Source organism: Chenopodium album, chromosome 6, assembly GCF_948465745.1.
Source record: "Chenopodium album chromosome 6, dcCheAlbu1.1, whole genome shotgun sequence".
NCBI classification, from domain to species: domain Eukaryota; kingdom Viridiplantae; phylum Streptophyta; class Magnoliopsida; order Caryophyllales; family Amaranthaceae; genus Chenopodium; species Chenopodium album.
The window spans coordinates 19,042,344-19,058,100 of record NC_137839.1 but is presented as its reverse complement, the minus strand read 5'-3'; the positions used below and the strand labels follow the sequence as shown (position 1 = coordinate 19,058,100).

The 15,757-nt window shown below is 34.7% G+C and overlaps 1 protein-coding gene across 1 annotated transcript; it reads right to left on the bottom strand.

The window, feature by feature from the left end:
- Positions 1-11,474: 11,474 nt before the first annotated feature.
- On the bottom strand, positions 11,475-13,891 carry LOC145636753 (uncharacterized). Its single transcript, XM_081688308.1, has 2 exons — positions 13,663-13,891; positions 11,475-11,926 (listed from the first exon to the last, which is right to left on the bottom strand). The coding sequence occupies exons 1-2, from the start codon at positions 13,889-13,891 to the stop codon at positions 11,475-11,477; spliced, it is 681 nt and encodes a 226-aa protein (XP_081544434.1).
- Between the last annotated feature and the right edge of the window lie 1,866 nt (positions 13,892-15,757).

Sequence of the window (15,757 nt, the reverse complement as noted above, 5' to 3'; positions counted from 1 at the left end):
TAGAAGGTTCTTTTCATTCCTAATTCAATTAGCATTGATAAGTTGACTTTGTTGACCTTTCAGAGTTTTAATCGAAATCAAATAGCATTTTCGAAGAAATTATATTATTTTATCCTCCAGTACGGTAAACTTATCGGATTTTCGAAAGCGCGTTAAAATCAAGACTGGCGTCCAACCCTAGGCCTTGGCACCAGGCTTGGCGCCTGGCGCTAGCCATTGGTGTCTGGCACCAGCTAGCCAGGGTTGCCGCCAACCTTGTTTCCTGAGCGTCAGACTCTGTTTTGATAAATTATCTTTTTTGGCTGATTTTCTCTATAAATATCGTATCAAAAACTCCGTTTTCATGGACCAATTCTATTCATTCGCAAGTTTTCATCAACAATCACTAATTCTTTAGCATTCTTTCATTCAATTGGTTTCATACAAAATTCTGCATTCGCAAGATCTAGAAACACCTAGCCATATTCGAAGTTGCCTTCGCCCTAGACGTGAAAGGTTTTAATATCTGAGGGTTTGGTCCCAAATCTCACTTTCAATTATTTAATTTAATTGTTTGATTATTATTTTCCTTGAAGTTACTAACGTGTGTATTTTATTATTAGAAAGAGGTACGAGGCATCAAAGTAAGTACTTTAATTGATTTATTGATATTATGATGTAGAAATCATGTTTACATTGTTATTATGATACTCCTAGTATCATGTCTAGGTTAATTTTAATATTAAATATGATTGTTATGATGCTTCCTATGTTCTTCCTAATGTTTATTCATGTTAGTATCATGTTAGGGTTAAAGGTTTGATTTTTATTGCTTAGTGACATGCTAGGGTTTGTTATTAATCTTGTTAGTATCATGCCTAGGATCTTGCTATGTTTATTATGCTTTAATATTAACATGAACATGATAATTATTATAATTGTTATAATTTATGATGATTATGTATATTATTATTATTATTTTGATGATGATTATTTTTATGTTGCTTGATGCTATTTCTTTATTGCTTGATCACACCTTTTATTGCATGTTGAAGGGAATTTTGTACTTGTAATCACGCTTGATAAGATAATTAATAATCTTGTTAGGGTTAATATGATTATAATTCAAGTGATCGCCAATAATAGATTTATTTGTGCATTAAATTCAACCAACATAGATTAAACAGGTTTAGGGTTAATCCTATTGATTGTATGTTAATTAGAAAGCGCACATGAATACGATCAGAATAAAGTAGAGGCCTATTATTAGGGCAGGTTCAATCTCTTTTAGGTTGGATTTGTACCTTCATCCCCGAACCCTTATTTGGTTCATGACTTTATGGAGTTGACGATCTCTTGGATCTTTAAGGGGTGTAACCTTCACCTCGTAAACGGTTTACTAGTTCCTTAAAAACTTGTTAGCGACTCTTTTGCTCTATCTTCTTCCCTTTTGGACGCCACCGTACTTTAGTGTATGATCACAGTGGGGTTCAAGCTAGTGGGATTTTAAAGGCTTGAAATTATTCACTACAAATCTATAATCCAAACTTTAGGTGTTATTTTCTTTCTTCAATGTCAGTTACCGCCGACTTGTTAAATTGCCTTTTTTATTTAATGACACGTGTCACAACCTAATTAGTTAAAAAAAACAATTTATTAAATTAAAAAAAATTAAGAAAAAAAGCCACCGAACCCTACCCTTGGCTCTCACGGTTTCTCACACCCAACCAACCCCCAAAAGATCCAGCCATCTAGCCCTTGACTTCGGCCGGCCAGCCGCCCCCACCCCTTTCTTCCTCACCTCCCACGCCAATAAACCACAGTCCCCCTCCCATTCCCCATCCTCCGAAAGCACAGCCCCCTCCTGCCCATTATTCCCCCATACCCCGAAATTTTGAAACAAAACGGAATATGCCCTCACTCACCCTCATTCTAACCCCCACCTAGGAGCAATTGGTGGAGAGTTGTTATTATAGTGAGTTGGTTGCATGGTGAGTTGGTTAGGGTTTTGGGGTGGGGGAGGTGGTGGTTTGGGAATTTTTGGAATGGGGGGAGGGTTTACTCTTTGGTTGCATAGGGGAATGGGAAGGGTCTCGGGGAAGGGGGTAATCGGCAACGTCAGGGGTAGGGAGGGGGCGGTGGGCTAGGCATTGGGGCTGGGGGTAAGGTGGTCGATAAGGGAAGGGGAAGGGACTGAGTTTTTTTTTACCAATCAGGACTTGACATGTGTCAGGTAACTTGAAATAATAGGTCACTGGCTTTTGTTGACCTATTTGGGATTGAAGAATTAAAACTACTCCTGAAATTCGAATTATTCCTAATAATCCAAAGTTGGGATTAGAAAAAAAAAATGGACAAAGTTGGTGTTTTGGGTAAAAATACTCTATCCATATGGACCAATCAGAGAGGGCCACGTGTCAAGCCTGGACAGATCCACTTGGGCCAATTACCAACTGACACGTGTCAGCCTCAGATACAAACTAGAATTGCGGCCTTCAAGGCTCAATTCCCTAAAACACCGCAAAACGGCACAACCTACCAAATCTAGGTCAGATTGACCTAAGAGAGGACGACTTTCCCAACGACCCTATAAATAGGGAGATATCCCTCATTTTTGGGACACATTCAATCATTTATTACACCTACCCTACATTCTCTCACATTAGAGAAAACATCTGATCTTGGAATCCGAGAAGATCCTCTTTACTTTCCGCACCTTTTTACATTCTCCAAACACGTTCTAACTTGATCGTTGGAGGCGGAGCTCCAACCACCAGGAGTCCCCGTTGTTTTGTAGATACAGGCATAGTCAGACCAGTCTTCGAGCTGTAACTCTCTCGAGGGACAAAAACACCCAAAATAGTTGGGATTAGCAGATCCAATTTTTCTTAATTTTTTTGGGATGTGTTGGTGAAATTACAGGGCATATAGTTATGTTGAATTCGAAGAATAGGCACCAACAAGCTAGGCAACATGTGTTTTGATCAAATGGTAAAGAGATGTTGTTCCAACTTAATCCAAATGTTAAGTTTGAGACTTAGGAAAAGCTTTTACCTCTTTCGGGGCTTGAAATCTGACTTATATTTAGGGCCTCTTCTGATTGACTAAACTGAGCTGAACTAAACTAAACTTATTGGAGCTTAGCTGAAATGATATTTTATGAGAGAAAGAAATTAAGAATTGAACTGAACTAAAAATAATTTGAAGAGAACAGGCCCTCAGATTAGTAGATTCTAGTTAGTTTTGGATTAAGCTAGTTATTTATTTTCTATTTTCTATTATAATGAGCCACAAGAGTGATACAGATTACAAATGAAGGTGGGAAAGTTTGAACTTATGACAAATAATACACAAACCATCAATTATTACTCCCTCCGTGTTTTTTTAAGTGTTACACTTTCCATTTCTGACCGTGTTTTTTTAAGTGTTACACTTCCTTTTTTGGCAAAAAGTTACATTATTAAAATATTATATCTCTTTCCTCTCATGATTGCCACCCAAACCCACTACTACTTTTTTATTACTCCCTCTGTTTTTTTATTTGCATCACTTGGTGATGCACGGAGATTTAGTAGGGTAATATAATATTGTGAGTAGGTGAATAATTTATTATAGTATAAGTAAGATGTGGACCATGAAAAAGAAAGAATGTGAGGGAGAGTAGATATTTTTATTATATGTGGAGACCATGCATGGAGGAGAGAGAAATGATAAAATAATTTAAGTGGAGTTTAAAGTAAGAGAGAGAATTGATAAAATATAGTATAAAGTTTCCAAATAAGGAAGTGTTGTATTTTAAAAAAACACCCATAAAAGGGAAGTGATACATTTTTTTTTTTAAAAAAAAAACGAAGGGATATATCTTTCCTCTCACATTTATTAATTTTCAATAAACTATTAACCTCACTATCTTTCTTTTACAATTTTTTAATACTTCAACTACCCCACTTGACTCTTATTTTATTTACGTCAATTAAATTGCCTAAAACTATGTGCCGGTCAAACTGTAACCCTTAAAAAAACACGAAAGAAGTACTATAAGTCCTAAGTCTTCATCGGTTGTGTTTTTACCTATTTGATGTTAGGTTGATTATTGCGTCGTTTGTATGTATTATACTAGCACTGAAACAGTTTGACAGTTCGGGTTCGGTTCGATTTGAAATCGGTTTGGCATTAAATCGGGTCGGTTTGAAATCGGTTTAAGTGTCTCGCGAGTCGGTTTCAGTTCGGTTAAATAGTTATCGATTCGATTCTTTTTTGGTTTATTCTTGAGCGGTTTTTATTCGGTTCGTGTTGTAAATAGTCCGGGTAGTAAACAGTTCGGTGCAGACGGGTTGCGGTTTGTTAACGGTTCAGTGTAAACGGTTTTAATCCCGGTTCAAACAGTTTTGGGTTGGAAATGGTTTGGGTTAGAAACAGTTCGATTTCTTTTCGGTTCAGTTTATTAGTTCGGTTCTTTTTCGGTTCAGTTTATTATTGGTTCGGTTCTTTTTCGGTTCAGTTTATAACTGGTTCGGTTCTTCTACGGCTTAACGTTATTCGGATCAGTTCCATTTTGAGTTTACTAAATTACGATTCGGGTCGGCTTTCGGTATCAAAAAATCGATTGTTTACCGAGTCGTTTGGATTTGGGCAATTAAATAGTTTTGTTTGAAATTTGATAGTACTTGCTAACTGTTTGGATTCGGTTTGCAAGCAGTTCAGTTTATATACAGTTCGGTGCTAACGGGTCGCGGGTTGTTAATGGTTCGATGTAAACGATTTTTATTCCGGTTTAAACGGTTTTGGGTTATAAACAGTTCGGTTCTTTTTCGGTTCGGTTTGATTTCAGTTCGGTTTAGAACTTTTTGGTTCATTAACGGGTTCGGTTCTTATACGGTGTAACGTTATTCGGATCGGTTCGAATTCGGGTTCATTCACATACGGTTTGGTTCGTTTTTGGTTTTAAAAAAAGGTTTTTAATCGGTTCGTTTCTCATATGGATCGGTTTATTTCGGGCAGCTAAACGGTTTTGGTTTGAAATTTGACAGCACTATATTATACGATTCGTTGTATCAGTTATATATATTGGGCAAAATATTCGGCAAAATATTTCAAGCCACATAAATGAGAAGGTGGTACAAATTTAAGGAACTTAATTAGAGATTTACTAGGTTAGAACCCCTACGATGCACGGTTTACATAAAGCATGTTTTTAATTTGTACATTTTAAAAATAAATCATTATTATACAGTAATTATGATAAGACGTTGTAATTTTAAATTTTTTTATTTTAATCAAAATTATGATATAGTATATGTTCAATGTTGTCTAATTCATAGTTCAATGTAGGAGGTCATTTATTAGTGCGTTATTTAAAATTGTTTCAATTTCCTACGATAAATTGATAACTTTTAGTTGTAATTTCCAATATTTAAATTTCAACAATATTAAATATGATAGCTTCCCACAAAAAAAAAAAAAAAAAAAAAAAAAAAAGATGACATCATCATTGCATTGAGGCGGGAAATTTTTTTTATGGAGAAAGCGTCACGTGGACAATGGTGATGTCAGCATCTTCTATTTTAGTAATAGCTAATAGATAGATGGAGAAAATGAGAAGTTAATTGTAAATTGAGAAAATGCTAATAGTAATTTTTTTTTATAATAGGTATCTATGTTATCCTCCTTACTTCGAAAGATGTTTTTTTAAAAGCTAGTTCAAGCTTAAGATGTTTACTTTTTATGTACACTTTTCATTGTACCGTAATACTGACTTGGAGACTTTTAATAAATAATGGGATAATATTTATATAATGAGATCAAATTTTATCTACATCATTTGTCTTTATCGGAAATGACCTCATCTCCCTAGTCCCTACCAAGACCAAACATAAAGTTGATAATCGTGGTATTGCTACAAATTAATAAAATAACATGTTCTATTGGCACTTGGCAGCGTAGGTATATTAATAAACTGCTAACTAATTAGTCGTTGTATTGGAAAAGTTAAAAACATTATATTAGTGCCTAATCTATTCTGCAACCTTAAAGTTGAACAAAGAATAACAATAGATAGTGGCATTAATTAACTACTTAAAAATGCAAGCCACACATGGCTTGGAATATACTCCAAGATAATTTGGTTAAGTGTTATAATTTGCTGGTAACACATCCACTATTACAAATTAAAGTGATTTTTTTGTTAATTAAAGTACTAGTTTACCCACTTTGAAAGTGATCACAAAGAATCTTCTGCTTATTATTTTGTCTAGTGATTTTTTGTGGAATGTTTTTTTGTTTATTTTTATTCCCATCAATGGAATAGTAGTAACACCACAACATATAAACTTGGGGATCATTTGATAAATGCCGGCTAAATTGATTAAGGGCCTGTTCATATTTACTTATTTTCAGTTCAGATCAGTTAATTCAGTTCAGTTCAGCTCCAATCAGTTCAGTTTAGTTCAGTTCAGCTCCAATCAGTTCAGTTCAGTTCAGTTCAGCTCTTAATTTCCCTCTCTCATAAAATATTCATTTCAGCTTAGTTCAGTTCAGTTCAGCTCCAATAAGTTCAGTTCAGTTCAGCTCCAATCAGTTCAGTTCGGCTCAGCTCAGTAAATATGAACAGGCCCTAAGATTAAACCAATATTATTAAAAAAAAAAAAAAAAAAAAAAAAAAAAAAAAAAAAAAATTAGGTGATCTTCAAGCCATGCTTGAATTTTAAATTAATACATATAATATCATTTGAATTTAAAGTGCTTAGTGGCATTTGGTGAAATACCCGTAGATTTAAGAAAAATAATTAAGTGTATTCAACAATTGTTTTTTTTTTTTTTTTTTTTTTTTTTTGACAAGAGCTTAAACAACAACAAAAATTAAACAAACTAGAAGACAAAATTAAAAGACGACAAACTACCGTTAGCCATCGTAGGTAGAACGTGAGTGTAGACACCCAAATGTGTCTCCGCAAAACCAAACCTAGTGATGAATACCTTTCATGTCATTTAATTATCGAACAAAGCGAAAGTGTGAAAAGTCTAGTGATGAAGATGTTTTTATTAAAATATCTCTTCTTTTTGTTTTTGAAAATATTTCTTTTCTTATCCTATTTTTGAAAACCGTGCATTCCAGTTTAGTTTGGTCCATAATACGGGTCTAATAATGGTGTAGTTGGATGGGGCTTGAAAAGGCCTTTCCAACGATATATTATAAGCTCAATTCCGATGAATAATGAGGAAGTTATGGCCAAAATACTAAACTGGGCCCAAATCGGATTTTACCTACGACCCAATGATCACGTGAGGGTCCAAAGGTATAATCCTCTTCCTAAAATAATTAGGATTAATTAGAAGCTTCCATAAGTTTCTAAAAGATTTTAATTATCCTTTTTGAAAAGATAAGATTAAAGAATTTGAGTTAAATAAAAACTTTCCTTTTTTTTAATCCTAATTCTATTCGAATTTAAAGATGTTCAAAGACAGTTAGATTTTATTTTCTTGCCTCATAATATTTATCCAAATTTTATATGGTTGGATAGATCTTGAAATTATCTTTCCAATGATATATTATAATCCGAGCTATAACGAAAAAGATATGAATGAAATATGAAACTCTATCCAAAACTGACACCGCCCCACTATTTCGGCCATATCTTTTTATCTTCAAAAGATTTTAATCTGATTCTAATTGGGTTGAAAATTAGACTTCAAGAGCTTTCCAACGACATGTTATATGTCTTATTTGGACTTCTGGATCAAAAGATATGATAAAAACAATATCCGAAAAAACTGTTGTCCATCGAGTTTTATTTCAATTCGAATTCGGAATCTCTTCTTATTCTTCGACCCTCTTTTTTTTCTCTATAAATAGAGGTCATATCTCCCATTTTTCAATCGGAAAAGTATTGTGTAGAACGGACTCACATGAGTCCGGTCAATTATCAGAGTAGAGATATTATAGTTAGGAATTGATATATTATAGTTGGGAATAGAGTATTTTTATCAGGAATAGAGTACTTTTCATCAGAAGTAGAACACTTTTCATCAGGAATAGAGTACTTTTCATCAGGAATAGAATAATTAATTATCAAATTTATCAGGAATTATTAAATTATAGTCAGGAATAGAGTACGTTTCATCAGGAATTGAGTAGTTTTCATCAAGAATAGAGTATTTTTCATCAGGAATATACTAATTTTTATCAGGTCAAAAACATAAAAATATTATAGTCAGGAATTAGTATATTATAGTCAGGAATTGGGCTATTTTTATCAGGAATAAAACTATTTTTATCAGGAATAGACAAATTTTTATCCTGACTAAAATTTTGTAATTCCTGACAAAAAATCTCTAATACCTGACTAAAATATTCTTATACCTGATATAAAAAATACAATTCCTAAACATTACCTGACTAGTAAAAATATTGTTCTGCTTCACATTTTATCCAAACACATCGATCATCATCACCATCGTCCATGGTGAAAATCAAATCGAACGGCAATCAGAACTCCTCAATTCCTATCTCAAATAATCAATGACAGTAGCAACCCTAGTTTGTTGCAGCATCACTTCCGAAACCCCCCATATGCCTTTCTCTCTCCTCCATCATCATCATCTTTCAAATTGATTTGCGGGCTTGCCGTGGTTAGTTTTGGCTGTCGGCGGTAGATTTGGAAGGTTTTCATTGATTTTGGTGGTGGTGGGACGGCGACGATGCGTCGGAGGCATGGAAGCGAGAGAGGAGGAATCGTGCAGTGGCTTTGTGGCTAGGTTTGCTGTGCTGGCTATGTTTGGTTGTCGTTTGTGACGGTGGTGGGTGAAAACAACAAGCCAACAATGGTGGTGCAGCCGTGCAGGTTGTTGCGTTGTGTTGTTATTGTTGTATATTTGTTGCCGTGTAGACTGGACTCACGTGAGACCGGTCTCACGCAAAACCTTCTCTTTTCAATCACCAACTCTCATCAAGAAATTCTTGATTCTCTCCCTCTTTCTAAGCCTAGCTTTTTACAAACACAATTCCTCATACATTAGCACTAGACACACCTAGCCAAGTTCGAAGTTGCCTTCGCCCTAGACGTGAAAGGTTTTAATGTCTGAGGGTTTGGTCCCAAATCTTTATTTTAATTATTTGATTTAATTGTTTTAATTATTATTTTCCTTGAAGTTACTAATGTGTGTATTTTGTTATTAGAAAGAGGTACGAGACATCCAAGTAAGTGATTTAATTGATTTATTGATTTTATGATATAGAAATCATGCTTAGATTGTTATTTTGATTCCTAGTATCATGTTTAGGATGTTCCTAGTATCATGTTAGGATGCTTTCTTTAGTATGATATTTAGGGTGATTTGCTTATATCAATCATGATTCCCGCGATGCCTTTTAGTCTCTTCCTAATATTCATAATGGTATCATGTTAGGGTTAAAACTTTGATTTTTATTGTTTAGTGACATGCTAGGGTTTGTTATTAATCTTGTTAGTATCATGCCTAGGATCTTGCTATTATTATGCTTTAACATTATTATGATTATTTCTATGATTTATGATTATAATTGTTATAATTATTGTTATGATGATTATTTTTAATTATGATTGTTATGATTATAATTATTATTATGATGATTATTATTATGAATTTGATTATTTTGATTATTATTATGTTGCTTGATATTTATTGTTATTGCTTGATCACTCATTTTATGCATGTTTAAAGGGAATTTGTACTTGTAATCACGTTTAATAAGATAATTAATAATCTTGTTTAGGGTTAATTTGATTATAATTCAAGTTATCGCCAATAATAGTTTATTTGTGCATTAATATTCAACTAACATAGATAAACAGGTTTAGGGTAAACCTATTGATTGCATGTTAGTCAGAAAGCGCACATGAATACGATCAGAATAAAGTAGAGGCCTATTATTAGGGCAGGTTCAATCTCTTTTAGGTTGGATTTGTACCTTCATCCCCGAACTTCCAGCCATGGTTCCAGACCTATTGGAGTTGAGGATCTCCTGGATCGTTAAGGGGTGTAACCTTCACCTCGTGAATGGTTTACAAGTTCCTAAAACTTGTTGGCGACTCTTTTGCTCTATCTTCCTTCCCTTTGGACGCCACCGTACTTTAGTGTATGATCACAGTGGGGTTCAAGTTAGGGATAATTCTTGAAGTATTCCCTACAGTGAGCTTTCTCCACTACTGCTCGATCCACCTTGAGAGTGCTACACCAATCAAAATTGTTGCTAAGTGAACGAATGAGAGCAATTGTCCACCGAATTGAAATTTCCGAATGTTGTGCACCCCGAAGGCACCGGACGACCGTAGTAGAATCAGTATAATATAAATAGTAACCGCACGAACTGACCGAGCGAGCGCCCATTGTAACCCTACCAAACATGCATGCATTCATTTCTACATGCAGAGCTGATTGAGCAAGCCCACAAGAAGCCCCTCCTAGCCACCCCATGTTCCTTGTACTCCCCAACCTCCGGACCCATCAACTAGTGTGCTTATTCCACGAGCCATCAACTAGAACAATCGTTGGCTCCATCAAGTTCCCAGTTCCCGAGTATGTCCTGTAACACAATGGATAAAACACCCGATGGTTAATCGCTAACCTGCTCTGAGGGGGTGCAATGCTTGAAGTTCCCTGGCCTTCTTAAAGGTAAAAAGACCAATTTTAACACACCCTAAAAGGTGTAAAGTCCTAAGATTTTAAAGGGGCATGGGCATATAAGAAATGGGATTCCCAACGACGGGCTATCCTCCTCACAATATGACATATATCACATGATTTTGAAGAGAAAAAAACAAAAAACAAAAAAGCACATTGATACCAAACCGACCCTTAGTTTTTAATTTTTTGGTTTTTTGTATTTCAAAATCGTGTATATAATGAATTAAAAATTGGTCAAATTTATTAAAATCATAATGATTTTGAAAACTGTCAATAGAAAAGTGGAAACAATTTTTCTAAAGAAAACAAAAAAACTATCACGAACAAGCTTTAAATTATTTTTAAAAATATTACTTATACATGGTAAGATAACAAAGCCAAATTTCTAACCCAAACTTTTATAGAGTTATTAGAGCACCAATATTGGCCAGGATGCTACATTCCTTTCCTAATTTGTCTCTTCCCCCACTTGACACATCACACCCTCTTTCTTTCACATCACTTCCCACTATCTCCGTCCTTTTATGTACTTATCCTCTTTCTTAAATATTTCCAACTTCAATGAGTATCCCACCATATATTCTCTCACCTATTTATACACTTAATTATTATTAACGTTTGTTAATTATTATTATTATTATTATTATTATTATTATTATTATTAATTGAACAAAAATACGTCAACTAATACTTTTTCACATTAACATGTTAATGTAAAAAATTATAAAATACGAAATACATGAATTAAAACACATGAATCAAAAAAAAAATACAAGGATGAAAATAAGCAACGAAAATAAAATACATAATTTAAAACTATTAAAATGCTAATTTCAACCGAGCTTGTTGACCTTGCCCATATATAAATGCTCAATCAAGTCGTTCTTTAATGCCTCATGAACTTGTCTATCGCGAATCTCCCCTCTTAAAGCTATCAATCTACTAAAATTATCAGGATCATAATGCCCGGGAGGTACGGTAAATGTTGTTGCATTTCTGGTTGAGGACGACCCTAGCATATTTTCAAGCTGTTCTTGGGCGAATTCAAATGGATCTTTATAGTTAAAATATGTATCACGCTCGTCTTCAACTATCATGTTGTGGATGATGATGCAAGTCACCATTATTTTCCACATCAACTCTACACTCCATGCCAAAGCAGGATTCCTAATTATTGCAAACCGAGCTTGTAACACACCAAATGCACACTCAACATCCTTTCTAGTACTCTCTTGACGTGTAGTGAACAATTTATCCTTTAAAGTTTGTGGGGCTGCAATAGCATCTATGAATGACGACCATTTTGGATATATCCCATTGATATGTCCATTTTATATAGTAATTTACCCCCGTCCCTTGGTCATAATTAGTAGTGTTTTTGGCTCTTTCGAGCCACTTTTATTACTAATTTGTGTTTTCTAGTGTTTTCGTAGTCTTTGTTGAGTTTTGTAGGAAATTGCGCCTTTGGAGCATTTTCTCGGGTTTTTTCATGAAGCGACTACGGGAATTAGAAGTGCACGACCATCTTTGAAGCCCAAGGCCGGTTAGAGTCATCGAGCCGGGGATTAAGGGCTCGGTAATTGGGATCCCGAGGTATTTGGACCGAGTATTCAAGACCCGAAGAGGAAATTCGGATTGGGCCGAGAAATCAAGCCCAATCGAAGTCCGAGCCTCGAAGTGAAGCAAGGGCCTGATCGGGCAAGGTCTAGCACGATCGAGCGCGGCGTTGCTTGGTATTGTGCATGCTTATAGCGCGCCCGATCGTGCGAGCGCCTAGCACAATCGGGCGATGCTGCTGAGAAAGAGCGCGAAGGAAAAGGCGGGCCCGATCGGGCGGCCCTTCGCCCGATCGGGCGCGTGTTTTTATGGAGCCTGATTAGTTTAGTTTTAATTAGGAAACTTTTATAGTCGAGTTTTGTACGGAATTTTGAGGACCTTTCTTTCTTAGACTTTCTCTCTCTACTTAGGATTTTTCTCTCTCTTAACTTTTCTCTCAACTCTTGTTCTTAATTATTTCCATTAATACAGATTAGTTTGGTAACGATTTCTCTTCTCTTAATCTTAGTTGTTTATTTTATTCCTTTAATCATGTCTTGTTTAATTGCTTTGTTTAGTTTATATTTAATTATGTGTGAGTAGTTCTATTTCTAGGGTTTATGGGGATCCATAAATAATATGAAAGGGTAATTTATTGTCGTTGATTGTCAATGCTAGATTAATTTCCTATTGATTGATTTAATGCTCTGTGACTAGATTAGGCCTGATCTTTTATGCATGAGTTTGACAATATTGATTCGAGATTCGACAGATGAGAATTGATGTTTAGGTCTAGTTTCAATCGGCAGGTTAATTTATAAATGGTTAGGTCGAGATTCGAAAGATGAGATTTAATACCGGTAAATTAATTGTGTGATTATAATACGTAGCGAAAGCCCTTTATAATCTGATTAATATATGCATTGATGAATGATTATTATATTCTACCCTGGAATATTATTTATTGGTGAACCTATGCCCTAGATCATTTTATATAGTATTCTCTCCTTATTCTTAATCTTCGCAGTTTAGTTTTACATTCAAATTCACATATTGGTTACCTAATAATCTAGATTATATTAGTTAATTTAGGAATAGAAAGACTTGTTTCCCTGTGGAGTTCGACCCTACTTCCCTATATACTTTAGTTAGAGGACTTAGGTAATTATTTTTGATTTGGGGATACGACTTTACCTTGTCACCCATATGTGAGATAATATCCTTTGTTGTAATTATTTCCGTTAGCAGTGAACAGAACTTGTGGAGCACGATTATTTATTATATCATCAAACACCGGAGAACGTTGAAGTACATTATGTCGTTGCAGGATCCAGGCGTGCCAAATCCATAAATCCCTGGACGTAATCGCTTCTAAAATAATAGTCGTCGTTTTAGATCTTCCTTGATATATTCCTTTCCATCCATCTAGAAAATTTTTCCATACCCAATGCAATCAATCAATGCTGCTCAACATGACAAGGAAACCTCTGTCCTCCCCTTCTCTAAGGAGGCGTTGGATATCTTCCAATGTTGGCCTGCAAAGGTACTTAGTTACAAATTGAGCAATTACTCCGTAAACAAACTGTGCAAGACATTCTCTAGCAATGCTTTCACCGAGCTTGAGATACTCATCTACTTGATCAGCTGAACAACCATCAGCTAACATACGTATGGCTGTTGTGCATTTCTGAAGGGGTAAAACACCAAGACGCATGGTAGCTTCTGGGTGTTGTTGGAAGAAACGGTTAGTTTCACTTAATGTGTTGACAATGCGAAGGAAAAGGGGTCTTCACATACGAAACTTGCTTCGAAATGCGGTTTCATTGTATACCGATTGGTCACTAAAGTAATCTGCAACTAAATTTTTGTGAGCCGCTTCACCATTTCTCGACATAGTTATTCTTTGTTTTCTTTGACGTTTTTGTTCATTTTGTTGTACTGAATTGTTTACAGCTACGAGTAATGCATTTTGCATTACTTGTAATCGATGACTATCATTGATAAAATTCATGACCATTTGATCATAGATTTCATCAGTTGAACTTGAAGACGAAGAAGAAGAGCTTGAGGAGTTTGAATTGAAATTCATGTTATGTTTATTACCAAACAATATTTGAAGTAGAAGGTTTTGGGTTTTTTTTTAATGCTAAAGGGAAATAAAAGGTTGATATTAATAGATGTAATGTTATTAGGAGTAATATTATGAATTTTATAGATAATAGGATAAGGTTAGTCATAAGATAAGATTTCTAATAAGGATATGTGGTCTTACAAAAAAGGATGTCAGAAGATAGGATTTTGGTTGGATGAAATGTTATTGGGAGCAATCCGATAAATTATCTTGACAAAAAAACGATAAGGTTAGTCAGAAGATAAGATTTATGATAATGATATGTTGTTATAAAACAAAGGATGTCAGAAGATAAGATTTTGGTTAGATGCAATTTCATGGGTAGCAATCTTATAAATTATCACAATAATATAAAGTAACATTAACAGACTTTAACTCAATTTAGTACAACTAAAATTCATATTAATACATAGAAATTATACTCATATTAAAATGGTACATTGATAATAATTCTGTAAAATTACAATAATAATATAACATAAAACACATAATCGTAATAACAAATCATGATAACTCGGTACAATCAAGTAAATTAAATTAAATCAAATCGAAAATCTACTACTGAATTCATCTATAAGTTTCTTACACATACATCTCTAATTCAACTTCATCAAGAACGGGCTTCTGCATTAACCTTTCTAACATTCTAAACTTCATGGCCTCGTCCTTTTGCCTTTTCTTTTCTTCAACTTGTGTTTTTTTAACTTCATCTCTTTCCTTCAACTGATCTAGAAGTCGCCCACCTAAATCATTCAACTTATCACCAAATTAGTTAAAATTTGTGTTTAACACTTCAAGATTTATACTTGAAGATGAAGTAGTAGATGTGTAGACACCCATTTGTGTCTCCCCAAAACCAAACCCGGTGATGAGTGTCTTTCACGTCGAATCATAATCGAATGAAGTGAAAGTGTGAAAAGTCTAGTGTTGCAGATAGTTTTAATTTATTTTTCTTCTCTCTGTTTTTGAAAACCTATTTTAAGAAAACAGTCAATCCAGTTTGGTTGGTCCATGATATGGGTCCAATAGTAGTATAGTTGGATAGGGCTTGAAAAGAACTTCCAACAATATATTATAAGCCCAATTCCGATGAATATTGAGGAAGTTCTGGCCAAATTACTAAACTGGGCTCGGTTTGAGCCTTATATGCGGCCCAATGATCTAGAGGAGGGCCTAATATGGATTTATCGTTCCTAATGCAATTAGGAATGGTTTTAGTCTTCTAGATTCTTCTAGAAGGTTCTTTTCATTCCTAATTCAATTAGCATTGATAAATTGACTTTTGTTCAGAATAAAAGAGTGTTTTTGAGGAAAATACGATTTTATCCTCCTGTACGATTAAATTCTATATGATTTTAGAAAACGCGTCAAAAACGGGATTAGCGCCTAACGCCAGACATTAGCGCCTGGCGCTAAGCCTGGCGCTAATGTTAGCGTCGGGCGCCAATT